The 15,262-nt window shown below is 36.6% G+C and overlaps 1 protein-coding gene across 6 annotated transcripts in view; it reads left to right on the top strand.

Moving 5' to 3' along the window:
- The window catches only part of BICD1 (BICD cargo adaptor 1), a 228,553-nt gene that overhangs the window by 156,687 nt on the left and 56,604 nt on the right, over positions 1 to 15,262 (top strand). For all 6 annotated transcript variants that reach the window (XM_073877732.1, XM_073877734.1, XM_073877733.1 and 3 more), the window contains exon 4: positions 5,682 to 6,107. In XM_073877732.1, the coding sequence (XP_073733833.1) occupies positions 5,682 to 6,107 (426 nt within the window). The remainder of the gene's footprint in view (positions 1 to 5,681; positions 6,108 to 15,262) is intronic.

Raw genomic sequence — 15,262 nt, 5'->3', positions numbered from 1 at the left:
CCTGGCTGATTACTGTTTATGGTTTACCCATGCCCTTCCACCAGTAACTGAAGTATGGAAATCAAAGGCTTAACTCAGAAGTTTGAAAAAAAACAAAACAAACAAATGGGAAAATGTATACATCTCTTTAATTTTATTTTCTAGATGCAATATGGTACTTTTCCCAATTAAGTGTCTAATTAATTAACTTGAAATTATTTTCTGCACAAAGGGCCATTCTGGCTTATTTCCTGACAAATGGATGCACTGTAGTGGTACAAGTCTCTCCCAATGAAGAAAATGCTGGGTTTTGTTTTTTGGGGTCTTTTTCCTACTCTTGGCCTTTATTGACAGGAGTTAGAATCCATCATATACTCTGTTTCTAATTAGTGAAGTGTTAAGTATAACATTTTATGTACAAATGCCACAGTTCTTTTTTTCAAAGAGATGGCAATGCTAGATTTCAATCTCAAAACTGCTCGGAATGTTCCTTCGTACTGAAGCTCCCTACACAAAATATACTCCTGCTGCCTGGGTTGACACTTCAATGAGTAGCCAAGCTACTAACATTATAAAATGCTTAGCTCAAAGAACTAGAAGATTCTTCTTTTTCTGAAGTTCCATTTTTCTTTTAGCTATTTACTGATTATTTTCTTAAATGACTATTGTTTAAACAGCATTTCTTATTCCCTATATAGTTTCTATATGTTAGTTTATTTATTTTCCATCCCCTTCAACTGTAATATAACATCCAGAACAGAGCCTGCCTGGCCCATAGAAGGCATTAAATAAATATCTGTTGAAAGAATGAATAAATTGCTTTGTTTTTCTTGCTTATATTCACTCTTCAGCTTAGAAAGGAAAGTAAAATTTAAGATTATTATAATTCATCAAACCAAGTTTTATTTGTGATCCTAAATATGAAATATATAAGAACATCAGAGAGTTGACTCTGAAAACTTTAGCCACATCCCTCTGTGTGCTGACTCGGTTCTGTGTACAAAATAAAATCAGGTCCAGTCTTACAAATACATTTTATACTTTGATACTTTTGAAAACCAAATTTTCTGAAAGAAGTGTAGGAAGAAGCAGTAACCATAAAGAGAGGTCGAGTTGACTGTCAGTTCCCCATCAGAAAAACCCACTGATGAAGCAAAGCTATTTATTAGACCTCTCCAGTAAGAGACCTACCTCAACAGAGCCTTAGTAATGTCTCAAAATGGGAGGTTTAGGGAAAGGGTGTTCATAGGATTTTTGGGTCTGGATTGGGTTTAGCATGGTGGGAAACTGGTTGGGATAGGTTGAGTTTATGACATAATGGCTGTCAGTTGGGGGGCACAACAAAGTAAGGGCCTTGACTTGGGTCTTAAGGAAGCTGTTTTCATTGGGTCTCATCTTCCAGGAGAGTATTTCCCACAAATTTTCTATGCCTAGTCCCAGTATTGGTTAACATAGGGTTAACAGGAAAATTTGCCTGGTCCCAGTGTTACCTACCAGGGCAGGAAATTATGTTAGCTTCAATTTCTAGAGATATACTGGTGGGAGGTAGGGGAGAAATAATAAGTCCTATGTCCCTAATATCTCACATACTAAAGCACTCAATAGTTGTTATCTAACCATTGAAAACACCTGTTAAAATTAATAACTCAATCATACTGATATTATGAAGAACATTTCCTCCAGGGATATGTTTCTATATCAGGCAATAATATCATAAGAGACCTAGGGAACATATTCAATTCAGTTTGATTCATTTAACCAGTGTTTCAGGAGTATCCTTCTATGAGGCCATGTACTTTTTTAAGGACAAAAGACATGGTCACTGTCTTAAAGAATTTATAGTCCCAGGAGGGAAGGCAGTTAATAGACTCATAGCCATCCATGTAATTGCATACTAAAAGCTATGTGTTAGATGTGGCAATAGAGGGCTAGATTAAGATCTTGAGACTTCCTAAGCTCTGAAAAGATTGTGATACTTACCCCCAACCCTCTTGTAGTTAAAGAGAAAAAAGTTACTAAACTATGAAGTTGCTAGAAGGAATTGCACCAAAGTACGAATTTTTATAATGGTGACTAGTTTGATGCTATTTTAAAAACGTCAGGCATCAGTTGTTTTTTTTTTTAAGAAGGCTCCATGCCCAGCATGGAGCCCAATTCAAGACTTGAACTCACAACCCTGACATCAAGACCTGAGCTGAGATCGAGAGTCAGGTGCTTAACTGACTGAGCCACCCAGGCGCCCCCAGATATCAGTTTTTAAGTGCCTTCTCATTCCTGTTTCTTGGTGCCTCCACTTTGTTGGGGCTCAAATCATCTGCTTCAGCCTTACAGTGATGGTACCAGAAAGGAGTGATCTGTTTGCCTGAACAGGTCAATAAAGACTTTGGAGTTAGGATCAGATTTTTGACATGGGTCTTAAAGGTTGAATAAGAGTTTTCCAGATGACAGCCTTGGCCAAGGCAGAGAAACATGAAACAGCTGGGTAAATATTAGGAGCCTAAATATTTATGAGTAGAGTGAGTGAAGTTGCCCAGAGAGAAAGAGATCAGGTTTTATACAAAGTCTACCCTCAATTAAATATGAATTACAAAATTTAAAAAATCTACAGTGCAAACTAAATAAATGTCTTCAAGTCTAGCCCAGGAATATAAACTTTTCCTACTAAGGTCAGATGGTAAGTAAGTTAAGTTTTGTAGGCCTAATGTATCTCTAACAGTGTCTCTTCCAACTACTGTACTCTGCTGTTGTAGCATGAAAGTAGCCAGAGACAAAGTAGTGTGACTGTGTTCTAATAAAATTTTATTTACAAAAATAGGTGGTGGGCTAGATTTCATCCAGAAGACAGAGTAATGTTAGACAATCCCTGGCCTAAACAATCAGTTTAACAAGGATTACAGAATAAAGGTCTACAATGCAAACTAAAGAAGTATCTGCAAATGTAAGCTATCAAGTAATTTGGGAGCAGTCAGAGGATTGGCTGAAATACTAGGAAAGGTTAGCAAGTGGGTATCCTGAGTTGTTCAGGGAAAGGAAAAGAGAAGGTCAGGAGGAAGACGACTTTACGGTTTATAAGCAGGCCTGGAAGAAACCATGACACAAGGACCCAGATTCTGTTATCGCAAGCAATTTCTATATTTGGGTCTTTTCTATCATGGAAATATGAAATTCCAGTGATCTTGTATAGCAGTATCCATTGTACCCCTCTCCCAGTGTATTACCCAGTATGTATGTATGTATGTATGTATAAAGATTGATTTATTTATTTGAGACAGAGAGAGATAGAGAGAACAGAGTGGGGGGCAGAGGGAGAGAGAGAGAAAGCACAAGAGGCTGTCTGCTGAGTACGGACCCCAGGACCTCGAGATCATGACCTGAGCCAAAACCAAGAGTCAGGCACTCAACTGACCGAGCCACTCATGTGCCCCTATTACTCAGTTTTTAATTGAGCATAAGGCGGCTATGCAGGATAAAGAAAATGTTCTTCACCTGCCTTGTAAGTAAGTGTCATGTGACTAGTACTGGCCACTGGGATATGAGAAGTGATATGAGCACCTTTTGAGACATGTCCTTAAAGAGAAAGGGTATGCCTCTTACTTTGACCTACTGCTTGAAACTTGATCAAGGTGGCAAGCCGCCTTAGATCATATGGACCAGAGTAGTAGGCAGTGCGTTAAGATAGAAGAATGACCTCATGGAACAGAGAATCCTACTGGCCCTTGACTGTCTATCTCCATAGTGTTAGAGGAGAGAGAGGCAAACTTCTATCTAGACTCAATCGCTCTTATCTAGGTCTCTGTTACATCAGCCTAACCTACATCTGACCTAAACCTATGTCAAAAACTGTTACCCTAACCTTTGCAAAACAAGCCATTCCAGTGAGATTATGTGAACAAGGGGGGGTGGGGTGGGGAGTGGAATAGAAACAGATGAAAATGGTAATGATCTATGATCCCTATTCTTTCATTTTTTAAATATTTCTTGAGGCGCCTGGGAGGCTCAGTCAGTTGAGCATCTGCCTTTGACTCAGGTCATGATCCTGGGGTCCTGGGATCGAGTCCTCCATTGCGCTCCCTGCTCAGTGGGGTCTGCTTCTGCCCCTCCCCTCTGCTCATGCACACTCTCTCTCTCTCTCAAATAAATAAAATCTAAAAAAATAAAAAATAAAAATATTTCTTAAAATACAAGTTTAGGGGCGCCTGGGTGGCTCAAGTTGGTTAAGCGACTGCCTTCAGCTCAGGTCATGATCCTGGAGTCCCGGGATCGAGTCCCACATCGGGCTCCCTGCTCAGCGGGGAGTCTGCTTTTCCCTCTGACCCTCCCCCCTCTCATACTCTCTCTCATTCTGTCTCTCAAAATAAATAAATAAATAAAATGTTTAAAAAAAATACAAGTTTAAACTAATATAAACAGTAAAATAAATGTACAACTAAGCACATAGTTTACATTAGTATCTAATATAATGACTTTATTATATTACCTTTTCCAGTTTATTTTTTCATTCACAACAGCAAACGCTTGTTGAAGAGCAGAATTCTGTTGAAACACTGTGATGGAATATTGAAGCACTGAGGGACACCTCAGGTACATAACAACTCCTCCTTCTGAGGAGTCAATATAGTTGTGGAGATAGAATAGTTATTAAAAAGTGGCATGTGATTAGTGCCATGGAAAAGGCCTCAAGGAAGGCCTGTCAGTTTAGAGTAGAGATCTCTTTCCCTTGTGGGCTTTCATGACCAAGGGGTGTTTACACAGGCTATTTGATTCTCAATTCAAAGGAATATTGCATTGATAGCAATGTATATGTATTTTTCTATTATCAGATAATCAGTACCACTATTCCAGATTCTATCCATAAACACATAAAATTTTTCTTTGCTTCATTTTACTCTCATATTTTATTGAGATTAAATTCTTATTGTGATCTTTTAGCTAATCTATCTCTGAATATAAAAATTTCCTTATCATTAATAATTAAGTAAAACAAAGTAATAGTGATGATAAAATATTTTCCTAGTTATAAATATTCTGATAAATTTATTTTTTTAAAAATTCCTGGGCTGCCTGGGTGACTCAGGTCGTTAAGCATCTGCCTTCGGCTCAGGTCATGATCCCAGGGTCCTGGGATCAAGCCCCACATTGGGCTCCCTGCTCAGCGGGCAGCCTGCTTCTCCCTCTCCCTCTGCCCCTCCCCCTGCTCCTGCTGTCTCTGTCTCTCTCTTTCTCTCTCTCAGATAAATATATAAAAATCTTTAAAAAAAATCCTTTTTTTAGGCAAACAGTACCCCCTTTTGGCCATTGGTCCCCATAAAAAGAAATCCTAAAACAGACACCTTTTTCATCTCTGCTAAGAATTGAATTTATATATCTAACTTAAAATATTTATAAATTATATAATATATTATATATACTAACTAATAATATATTATAAATTATATATAATGTCCAAAGAAACCATCCTGTGTTACCTGAAGAGTATAGATACTATGTGCTGTTTTAGATTTATTTTGTAGACTCACATTTTACACTGTGTAGTTTCCTATTTTTAGTTAACACACAGTATTATATTAGTTTCAGGTGTCCAGTATAATGAGTAGACTAACATTTTAATTTTTTAAATAACTAGGTCTACTAGAGTGGTTGATGGCAGTTTTGTAAGACCCAAATTTTAGTTTTATGAATCTTCTTTATCCTATCTAATTCAGGTTGAATACGAAGGCTTAAAGCATGAGATTAAGCGATTTGAGGAGGAAACTGTGCTTCTCAACAGCCAGCTGGAAGATGCCATCCGGTTGAAAGAGATCGCGGAGCACCAACTAGAAGAAGCCCTTGAGACCTTAAAAAACGAGAGGGAGCAAAAGAACATCCTGCGAAAGGAGCTCTCCCAGTACATCACCCTCAACGATAACCATATCAGCATCTCTGTCGACGGACTCAAGTTCTCGGAGGACGCGAGTGAACCCAACAATGACGACAAAATGAATGGGCATATCCACGGGCCCCTTGTGAAACTGAATGGAGACTATCGGACTCCCACTTTAAGGAAAGGAGAGTCTCTACACCCTGTTTCTGACTTATTCAGTGAGCTGAACATTTCAGAAATACAGAAATTGAAGCAGCAACTTATGCAGGTAAGATCTCCTTTAGGGCTGTGGGAGTGGATTTCTTGTGGATTGAGTTATAGCCTGTTTTAGGATTTCTTGTTCTCACATTTTACTTTTAGCTTATTTTTTTGAAATACTGCTTCTTCAACTGGAAACTTTGAAAGTACAGTATCTTAGACACAACAGAAGAGACGTTGCAATCTCTCATTTAAAGCATCACTTTAAGAAATCTTAGAGCCACAAAGTAGATTGCAGTCAGTTGGGAAGGGAGAAAAGCCTCTCCATCTGTTTCTAACAACAAAATTCAGAAGCTATACATACAAGTGAAATGACAGAAAAATGAACTTTTCCATCACAAATAATGGTATGTATAGCTTCAAGAATAATAGTAATTTCTGTGAACAGAAATGCCTTAAGCTTTAAAAGACATGAAGGACTTTCAGTATAATAATTAGACAGGATATCATGATTCAAAATACAGAACAGGCACAAATCTGAAACCAAGGAGTTCTTATTCCAACATGATCTAGGCCTTACATTTTTAGCATCTTCAAATTCAGATGTCTTGTGAAGAGTCCCAGCCTTTAAGCTTATGTCGCTGTAAAATGGCTTTTCTAGTTTAGGTCTTGCCTTCCTTCCATACCTTAATCCAGTGCTGATGGGAATCTTGCCTGAGGAACAGCATCACTACCATCACCATCGCCTCGAGGCTTCTTACTACTACAAATTGTTGGTCTCCACACAGATCTGCTGAACCAGGAATCTGGTTCAACAGGCTTGTCAGGTGATTAAGTTTGAGGCTTAATTTTCAGTCTGTTATCCTCCCAGGGTTCTTTGCATTTGGCTGATAATTAGAGGCTATCTAGACTCTGGCAGGCATTTGTTTCTATGGCAAACGGGGCTTATATTTTTCTGACTTTACAGAAATGATGACTAAAAATTGAAATTAGCCGAAATAAGAAACTAGAGAACGAATGACGTTAATTTAATAGGTTTATGATCAATAGCACATCAAGAGTTAACATATCGTGCACTTTACCTGCCCTGTGCTTTTGGCTACTAGCAAAGAATTCATTTTCACGATGTATAAATCAAGACATCAAGAGGGCATGGCTGTCGGAAGAAAATGAATTTCATATAGACTTTTACCTGACGGCGAAGTCCAGTTCTGTGTAGGTAATATTTCTCTATGTCTTTTTGCTCAGTTTACACTAATACAACTAGATTGGTAGCAAACATATTTTAAATTTTTGCATGATAGATAATTTGTAAGAATTCATGCCCCCAAATTAAATAGAATTAATATAAAATTTTTCTTAAACTATCGTGTTGGTGGCTTTAGGATACAAAGTTAATATGCCGAGACTTTTTATTTCTTCTTCTTATGGTGGCAGTGCAGAAGATAATAGGAAGAGGAGCTTTTATGCATAAAACAGCTCAACAGTTTTCAACCAGGTCAGCTATTGGCTGAAAGCTCAGAGCTGTTTTTGCATTTAATCCTAAATATAATCTGAAATAATACAAAATTTGAAAAGAGATGAGTTATTTAATAAGAAGAATGGTGGAGACAAGTTCACAGCAAGAGAGTGCTTCTTGGTTGGAGTGTCATTTGCATTTGGGGTAGGAAGATTCCTCATTGTCTTGAGACTAGTGAGCTACAAGGGGTCTAGCATCTCCGGACCCAACCCATTAAGTGCTAGCTACATCTCTTCAGTCAGCCTGATAACCCAAAGTGCCCCACGCATTTTAGATGCTCCAAGGGTCAATCGCTAGTTGGGAACCCTTTAGAGGTCTTTACTCTCCCATCAAATGGGGCTACAGAATACCTTCCTGGTTGGAGTGGCTTGGTTTATGACTTAATGTGTATAGAGTGCTTAGAACAGGGCCAGGCACACAATAAATGCTCATTGATTGTGAACTATTATTACTATTTCAACTCCATAGTGCCTTTAATTTATTAAGCACTCGATTTATTTAGCTTTTATTAATATTAACTTACTGTTGGACACTTGGCTCGAGGAGAGTCATCTCAGAAGCGACTAATGTGGTCATTGATAGGAATACAGAAAGGTAATAGTTAAATGTCAGAAGGTGAGGTCTGAAAAGGGATGTTCATTTAGCAAAAAGGAGGAGAAAAACATGGTGGGTAAACCTTCCCTCAGTACAGCAGAAAACTGTACCAGTGCTTAATTCATGTTGACAGTTTGTCAAGATATAGAGGGGCACAGGCAGGGCTTTATGTTCCAAAATTAGCTCCATGTTTAATTATGGAAACCAGTCTCAACTTAAGAAGGGCCTTGCAGCTTCCAACCTCACAACCGACAACATTAATATGTAATTTTGTTTTAGACAAAGTAACCATCTTTTGGTAAGCAACATTTTTTAAAAAAGCATATCAACTTTTTCTAAGAATATATTTCATTGAGTACAAGTATAGCAGAATATATCTTTTCATGCATAATTTGTTTATAATCTGATAGATTTTCCTTAGCTATGCAACCCCTGGGTTTAATTTATATAAATAAGCAAATTATAAAAAACATGCCAGGATACACTGACTAGAAGTTATTACCATTGTCTTTGATGTTAATGTTGAAAAGAATATGACAGTTCTGATACACAACAGTACTAATGTACCTTACAGCATTTCTGTGTGTCAGTATCACTCTCCTGGACTTTCCAAGGAGCAAGCAATAAAATGCACTTTAAGTGTGGCTATTTGAAATGCTTGGAACAGATGTGTTTTGAAATTAAATGTTCAGAATATAGAAAGATAATATGCAGTATGTACAATATATTTTGTGACATCCCTAATGGGACTGGGTGCAGCAGTGAATGATCAAATAATACTAACATTTCTATAGTGTAACATGCAGTTATTCATGCTTAGAGGAGAAAATGAGGACCAGAAAATTTCTCTCATCGGTCAGGTGCAGTTTTGCTGCTAGAGAAGTCTAGAGCTGTCTAAATATGACCACCCAGTGAGTTATGAGAAAACTTTTATTTAAAGCCACTTGGGATTTTGAAATTATGGCTGTCTTAGGCATGGCAGTTGCCATACAAGCTCACCGTCTTGTGTACCTCAGCTTCTAACATCAGCATACTTTTTATATCACAGCCTGTATTTTCATTGTTCCCTTGTCTTTTAGGATTTCTTTTGGCCGGGGTCCAAAGTGCCTTCAAATCGAACACCTGGGCTTCATTAATGTTGACAGTTTGTGGAGCTATAGAGGGGCACAGGGAGGGATCTAACACCCTGTACCAGGGAATGTGCAGCGTTTATTTTATTTATTTATTTATTTATTTTTAAAGATTTTATTTATTTGACAGAGAGAGACACAGCAAGAGAGGGAACACAAGCAGGGGGAGTGGGAGAGGGAGAAGCAGGCTTCCCTCGGAAAAATTTTCTTCCTTAGAATTAAAGAAACCTTTTGAAAACAGCATACCCAGGTCAAAGAGATCATACTGCCATCTGCTGGGAAATGGTAATAATTAATATGAAAATCTGGGACAACTACAATTTAAAGAGTGCCTCCCAACGTATTGCCCTCAAGACTCAGTTATTTCCAATAGATTATACAGCTGACCCTTAAACAACAGGGGTTTGAACTGTGTGGGTCCACTTACATGCAGTTTTTTTTGGGATAAATACAGTACAGTACCGTAAAGATGTCTCTTATGATTTTCTTAGTAACTTTTTTCTCTAGCTTACTTTATTATAAAAAGTATATAACACACATAACATACAAAATATGTATTAATCAACTATTTATGTTATTGGTAAGGCTTCCAGTCAACAGTACTGCATTGTTCAAGGGGCAACTGTAATTGATGTTTTCATGATGTGACAGCCAAGTACCTTAATTAGTTTTATTAGAATAAAAATAAGTAGATCCTGTCTGGGAAAACTAAATTACTTAATCTATTTAAAGGAGTCCCTATGCTTATGCTAAAACTTCTGCCTTTGATAAATAGCCTCTGTTTAACCTCACATTGCAGAGAGTCAAACTAGGGAGAAAACTCTTTGGATTTTTTTTTCAGTATCACACCAGCTATATAATTTCACATTTAATGTGACAAAACAGCAATGTTTCTGAAACTGAAACTGAAACTGATCTTCTATTGTATCGTCATGGATGTGAAAGAAATAAAGATTCATGTTATATTTAGATCCACTCTATTAAAGACCATTTAAATTTTTCCCATGATGATGATAAGTGGTCAGTTTGCTATATGTCCCATAAGAGTTCAAAGCAATTTATATATATTTTCTTGATTGGTTGGTGCTTATAACAACTGTATGAGGTAGATAGTATTGTTATCCCCATTTTATAGGGGAAACTAAGGCACAGATATGTTTTTGTCATTTGCTCAAAGTCAAAAACTTAGTAGAGTTGCTACAGAGAGAGAGAGTCAGACGAATTAAATATTCTCTGTGCTTAACAAAGAAAGAATATTTTTGGGGTGAAATTAATTAAAAGAAAATTGGTCAGTTTGTGTTTTTTAAAAATTAAAGTGACAAATACAATTTCCTAGGGCAAAGTTGACAAGTCACTAAACAATTACAGATTTCATAGTTAACGATTACCTTTAATATAAGCTTTATAGGTAAATGCATTTCTCAGAAGCTTTACTTTTTCTACCACATATCAGAAAACATAACAAGAGCATCTATTATCACAACAGCAAGAGAAGAGTCCATGTCATTTTTTTTAAGAACAACTTTTTTGAGATATAATTCACATGCCATATATCCACCTAGTTAAAGGGTATAATTCAGTGGTTTTTAGTATATTTACAGAGCTGTGCAACTATCCCCACAGTCAATTTTAGAACATTTTCATCGCACCAAAAATAAACCGTGTACCCATTAGCCACTCCAGCCCTGAGCAACCACTAATCTACTTTCTGTCTTGATAGATTAGTCTGGACATTTGATGTAAATGGAATCATACAATAGGTGGCCTTTCATGACTAGCTTTTTCCACTTAGCATAACATGTTTGAGGTTCATTCATGTTACAACATATATTAGCACTTCATTCTTTTTATTGTCAAATAATATTCCATTCTTATATCCATTTATCAGTGATGAACATTTGAATTGTTTCCACTTTTTGACTCCTACGAATAATGGCATGAACATTTATGTACAAGTTTTTGTGTGCACATATGTTTTAATTCTCTTTGGTATATGCCTTGGAGTGGAATTGCTAGGTCACATGGTAACTGTATCACCAGGTTAATTTTGCACTGGGTTGATCTTTTTCACAATTCTTGTTTGTCAGGGCACTTAAATGCATTGCCAGAATTGCTCCGCTTCAAGCAGAGAAGAATAAGTTATTTATTTCTGAGTTCTATTTGTACATGTCGATACTATGTATACCATTACAAGAATCACACCAAGCATTCAAGTGTCAAATTGAGAGTCAGTTGACCAGTATAAAGATGATGAAAATTAATAGCTTATAAAATAGCTTTGATTTCTTTTCCTGTAAAAGTCTTAATGTGAATGTGCAAATTCTGATTATCTTTCCTTTTGTTCTTCCACAAAAGAATCTATCAGTACTCAATACATGTAAATGTGTTTATTTAAAAGATAAACATTCCGTGAAATTAAAAATTTTCTATGGGAGAGATGATGCCTGGCAGGTTCAGTCAACAGAGCATGTGACTCCTGATCTTGGGGTTGTGGGTTAGAGCCCCATGTTGGGAGTGGAGATTACTTTTAAAAAATTTCAATCAGATATAATGACAATAATAATAATAAACATATAATGTATAGTTACACAGGATTAAAGAGTTCACAAATTCTGCATTCAAGTTTTCTGACAAAATAACCAGCCCTACTACAAAAAATAAAATCTTCAGTTCCAGATAGAAGATGAAGATTGTAGAAAGAGAAATAAGGCAATCACTCTTAGTCACTATGGAAGATGATAATTAACTCAGCAAGTATCTCTTGGATAACTTCTTCACAAATGGAGATTAAAATAGTACACTTAAAATGAGTAGTAATTATAATAATTAAAGTGCTTTGCCTTTATCAATTCAAAGCAGAACATATCTTAAGTAGTTTATGCACTGCTTCTGAAATCCAAATACAATTTAAGGTAGTCCAAACCTCAATAGCTGAGTGAAAATATTATGCTGGAGTTGTATAAAATTATCCACAATTTAGTTATCTTTCGAGGGGGAGCAGACCAATCATAATTGTCTGGAAAAAATGTGTGTGTGTGTGTGTGTGTGTGTAAATTTGGATATTATTCTCTGTTCAAGTGATTCCACCAGAAATGTACTGAGTGTGTGGAAGATAAATATACGAAAGAGACAATATTCTATCTTATGTTTTCTGGAGAGGCTATCCTGAAGAACCTGATAGATTTATCTTTTAGTCTTAAAAAAATGTTATTTTAGGGGCACCTGGGTGGCTCAGTCATTAAGTGTCTGCCTTCGGCTCAGGTCATGATCCCAGGGTCCTGGGATCAAGCCTTGCATTGGGCTCCCTGCTCAGTGGGAAGCCTGCTTCTCCCTCTCCCCCTTCCCCTGCTTGTGTTCCCTCTCTCGCTGTGTCTCTCTCTGTCAAATAAATAAATAAAATCTTTAAAAAAATGTTAATTTTAAAGTCAGAATTGGCAGAGCACAGATTGGAACTCTCCAAATGGCATTACCTCATTCATTATAACACTTCTTCCTCTAAAAATGATGTTGAGACACTTTAGCACATTTTGTTCTGGTCCAATTTTTATTTTGTTCAAAATCTTTTCCAATTAAAAGCTTGTTTGTTTGTTTGTTTTTAAAAGTAGGCTCCAGGACCAGTGTGGAGCCTGATGCGGGGCTTAAACTCATGACCCTGAGATCAAGACCTGAGTGGAGATCAAGGGTCAGATACTTAACTGACTGAGCCACCCAGGCACCCTCTCTTAAAAGGCTTTTTGAAAACAGCTTTGGTGGGGCACCTGGCTGGCTCAGTTGGTTAAGTGTCTGCCTTCTGCTCAGGTCATGGTCTCGGGGTCCTGGTATTGAATCCCGCATCAGGCTCCCTGCTTAGCGGGGAGTCTGCTTTCTCCCTCTCCTTCTGCCCCTCCCCCCTACTCATGCACGCTTTCTCTCCCTCTCTTTCAAATAAATAAATAAAATCTTAAAAAAAAAAAACAGCTTTGTCTGTTGTAATCATGTATACTGATCAAATGATGTTTAGGCTTTTCAGAGCAAATTCACTTAGTTTTCAAGAGAAAAAGAAAAGAAAACTCCTGAAATAATCCATTTTCACTGAGATTATATACAATATCAACAGAATATGTACGAGATTTATTTTTTATTTTTTATCAAAAATTTAAATGACTTGGCTTTTCCTCAAATACCACATTACCTAATTACCTGGGTTTTTCACTTAAAGTTATTGCCCAATAGTCTGGATAAATCAGTTCATCTTCAGCTATGGTAATACAATTTGTTATTATTTGTTATTATCTGATGAAACCCAACTAAGAGGATTTGTATTGGAAAATATCTTTGTTGTTTTTTTGTGTGTTTTTTTGTTTTGTTTTGTTTTAAGATTTTATTTATTTTACAGAGAGAGAGACAGCGAGAGAGGGAACACAAGCTGGGGGAGTGGGCTTCCCGCTGAGCAGGGAACTAGATGCAGGGCTCAGTCCCAGGACTCTGGGATCATGATCTGAGCTGAAGGCAGATGCTTAACAGCTGAGCCACCCAGGCACCCCTGGAATATATCTTGACTCTGAACTGAAAGAGTTACTTTTGCACATACAGATACAAATCTGTGAAACAAATGTGTTTGCCGTACAGAAACATTTTGATCATGGGAATGAGCAGTTACCCAGATGTTAATGACAGTTAACATTATAATACCTTGAGCATTATATTCACTATCTTACTCAGTCATCCTTTTATAAGTTCATAAACTTAAGCTTGCCCCGAGTCACATAGCTAGGTAAATGTTGGCATCAAAATTACAGTCCAGTTCTCTGATGCAACAGCCCCAGTTGGCTTTTTTTTAACCTGTTACACTTTTTTTTGGAATATTTTGGTTTCTGTAGCCATAATATGTAACTTGTGGATTGTGTTCCAGATATGGGCAAGTACTATGTCATAAAATCAAAGCTATAACTTAGAAGCTTCTAATAATAATTTAAAATAACAAAACTGTATTTTTAGTTCTAATTTTACCACCTAACATACAGGGACTCCTTGCTTTGCATGATATTGCTAAGCCATAAATGACTGTGGAAGCTGAAACCATGCAAAACAAACTCATAATTAATGGAGAAAATTCAATTTTTCTGTGATTTTTTTTTTTTTAAGTAAGCTCAACACGCAATGTGGGGCTTGAACTCATGACACCAAGATCAGGAGTCTCATGCTGTACCAACTGAGCCAACCAGATGCCCTTTTTTCTATGATCTTTAAAAAATTTTTGTCAAAACATTAAAAACTCTCTTACTGTTGGTTATAAGTGTATAAAGAAATGAAAAAATAGTAAAACTACTTAGTACACTGTAATCCAAAGAGTAGAAGCATAGTTAAAGTTTTCCTTGTTAAAAAAAAAAACTTTGAAATAAAAATTTAACCCCCCTCAAAAAACCAGGGAAATTAACTTTACATTTTATAGAATATCAAAGATATCCGAGCTTTTGAAACAAAAATTTAAATTGTACCTACACCCCCCAAAAAACTTATCAAATACAGTTCAATCTTGCCTTCTTCTCATCATATGTTTTATGATAGGAGCAAGAATCTTTTCTATGCCTTGGTAAAATTGTCATACTCAGGTTTGGATCAGCTTTCAACATCCTATCCATTGCACTTTCAATATCTGAAAATATCTCTGAGAGTACCTTTATTGTGCCCATGTCACTTCTTCTAGGACATTTTTATCCTTTTTGTAACAACTACTTTTTTGATTTATGTTGATGCATTCTCCTTCACCAAGTGCTTTGGCTGCATATCTAAATTCTTTCAAATGACATCAATGTCAACATTGTCACAGTCAATTATTTCATCTGTAACTCCATTTATATCTGATTCAGATTTTACTTCCAGTGTTGTCACTCTTTATTTCTCTGCTACTTGTTCTTTCTTCCCTCCTTCCCTTTTTCTTTTTCTTTCCTTCTTCCTTTCTCTTCTTTTCTTTCTTTCTTTCTTTCTTTCTTTCTTTCTTTC

The sequence above is a fragment of the Callorhinus ursinus genome, unplaced genomic scaffold (genome assembly GCF_003265705.2).
Source record: "Callorhinus ursinus isolate GAN/ISIS: 27379988/994484 unplaced genomic scaffold, GSC_fseal_2.0 scaffold27, whole genome shotgun sequence".
Classification (NCBI taxonomy): Eukaryota; Metazoa; Chordata; class Mammalia; order Carnivora; family Otariidae; genus Callorhinus; species Callorhinus ursinus.
Note: the sequence above shows the minus strand (reverse complement) of the source record. Positions and strands in the feature narration are given on the sequence as shown.